At 38.9% G+C, this 2,500-nt stretch overlaps 1 protein-coding gene across 8 annotated transcripts in view; it reads left to right on the top strand.

Annotated features, from left to right (window-relative positions):
• Window positions 1-2,500, top strand: part of rtn4a (reticulon 4a) — a 58,084-nt gene that overhangs the window by 12,548 nt on the left and 43,036 nt on the right. For 4 of the 8 annotated variants that reach the window (XM_031308378.2, XM_031308380.2, XM_031308383.2 and 1 more), the window contains exon 2: window positions 1,813-1,851. The exons of the other annotated variants lie outside the window; for them this stretch is intronic. In XM_031308378.2, coding sequence (XP_031164238.1) covers window positions 1,813-1,851 — 39 coding nt within the window. The remainder of the gene's footprint in view (window positions 1-1,812; window positions 1,852-2,500) is intronic. 8 annotated transcript variants of the gene reach the window in all.

Raw genomic sequence — 2,500 nt, 5'->3', positions numbered from 1 at the left:
TCGTATTTCAGTGTCGAGCTGTAAAGTGCTCCTCGAGATACTTTTAGCCTGAGGAGGAGACGAATACCGTCACTTGTAGAGCGAGGTAGTTCAACCAGCAGAGTCAGCGGTTCGATTCCCGCTGAGGGCAGAGACAAAATGAACAACTCTTCTACGGCAGTTTAGGTTGTTTATGAAGATAGTTTGGTTGCAGTTCGGCAGTATTTTACACAACATTCTTCAGAAACCAGTTCATGCAAACATAGGCAGGCTTATCGTTATTCAACCTTTTATATTTAAATATCAAAATATGCAAATTGCAGCTTCAATCGAGTTGAAAAAAATCTGAATTTAAACCGGCAAAATAGCAACGTTTTCACCCTAACAAATGTCTGTGTATTAACAGTTGTATGACTGTATATTTAACAAAAATTGTCCATGATTCACAATTGCACTTCTGTCTTTTTACATTTCCTGTTGCATAATCTGCGCTCCGACAACTTTTGTCGGCCACAGAGGGTTTTGGGAGTTTAAAGAAGTCCATATTTCTTACTTTTTTTTTTTTTTTTTTTTTTTTACGTTTGTTGCTTTTTTCTCTCAATATTTTGTGCATTTTTTCCCAACATTTTTGTATTTTTCCCCCCGATCTTTTGACGCGTTTTTACAAACATTTTTACAAAGGCCTACCAGAAAATGTTCTGGATTTTAACTGAAGCTACACACACAATTGCCTTTTTGTAATTACGGGGGAAAGTTCGGGTTATGATCTGCCAGAAGTTGTTTTGTTATTTTAGGGATTTATTTCTTACGCGTGCAGGTTGTACCTGAGAAGTTGGAGGCTTTAGAGGCAGTGTGTGTTGTTCCCAGCTATGTTTAGGATGGCATGTGATGTCCACTCTAATCTGGTTACATGGCCCAGTTACTACTGACACTATAGACTGTCTCCAGTTAAACTGCAACCTTAATTTCTTATCAGAGACTTGATAATGTGTCATCGTTCCTAGAAGCTTAGAAAGCCCAGTGGACTTGAACTCATCTTCTCAGGTGTTTTTACCTTCACAAACACAAACGTCTGCAAAGGACGTACAAATATATAAGCACAAAGTTTGTGTTTTAAAGGCGCCCTGTCACATTCAGACTGAATGTAAAAATTCAGATTTAGACGTTGAGCGATCCCTCTGAATCTCACCAGAGATGTTCTGATACCGATACCAGTATCAGTATCGGCTCCAATACTGCCTAAAACGCTGGTATCTGTATCAGGAAGTACTGGAGTTAATGCACCGATCCGATACCACGTAATAAAGCCCTAAAGAAAATCTACGTTAAAGTAGTTTATCTATGTTCTTTTTTCCGTTATAACTGACTGTCAAACTGCAGAATAAAAGAACGTTCTGTGGCGTTCATGTTTCACAAAGAGTTTAACCTGAGCCAGACGGACAACAAAGATAGAAATAATATCACATCCATACAAAGATAGTAGTATACAGCTGTTATACATCATATCATCATACAGAGATAGTAGTATACAGCTGTTATACATCATATCATCATACAGAGATAGTAGTATACAGCTGTTATACATCATATCATCATACAGAGATAGTAGTATACAGCTGTTATACATCATATCATCTATACAGAGATAGTAGTATACAGCTGTTAAAACATAATAAAATATATGACACGCTGGTATTGGATCAGTACTCGGTATCGGCCGATATGCAAGTTCAGGTATCAGAATCGGTATCGAAGGAAGAAATGGTATCGGACCATCTCTGAATGTCCCGCTGAATGAGCTGTTAAACGTGTCTTTTTGGTCCAACCCTGCAGGTCTTCTTCGTGGCTGGAACGTAAACCTCGACAGCAGAGGTAAACAAACCAAACGGCCTGATATGAAGAATCATTTTGGCCTGACTATCAGATTATTAAAATCAACATTAATTTGTACTACAGACTAATTTCTCTAAATCTTCTGATGTACGCAATGCCAACCAATTTAATAATCAACTTAAGATGCTTATGATTCATGCAGCTTTTTCGACTGTGATTGTCGAAGCTTGATTTTTTTTGTCCTTCACACTCATAATATGATGAACTTTAATCATCTCTCCCATTTACGTTCGGTGTGTAGTGCCTTGCTTGAGAGCACTCAACCATTGCTTACTTCTTCCTGTATTTTCCGAATGACTTCAGGTATTAAATACCTTTTTTTTTTTTTTGTGTGTTTTGAAGGAGAGGAAATCAAGGATGTAACAGGAATTATAATGGCCCAATCCCAAAGTCCGGACTCACAGACTCACGGACTTTGGTGCGCGTTCTCGTGAAATTCCTAAGGGCTTAGGGTTGTCCCAATGTCGAATTTCAAAGGGCGTGGTGAGGGTTTGAGTCCACACTTACCGAGCCCTTTCCGTGAGTCTGCATCGATGCAGACTTCACCAAAGGGAATTACCCACAGTTCAAAGCGTTGTGACGTTTACTGCGGAGACCGTAGGGAAATCCGGAAATTACAAAAAGGTAA

Source organism: Sander lucioperca, chromosome 15, assembly GCF_008315115.2.
Source record: "Sander lucioperca isolate FBNREF2018 chromosome 15, SLUC_FBN_1.2, whole genome shotgun sequence".
Taxonomy (NCBI): Eukaryota; Metazoa; Chordata; class Actinopteri; order Perciformes; family Percidae; genus Sander; species Sander lucioperca.
This window is presented reverse-complemented; position numbering and strand designations above follow the sequence as displayed.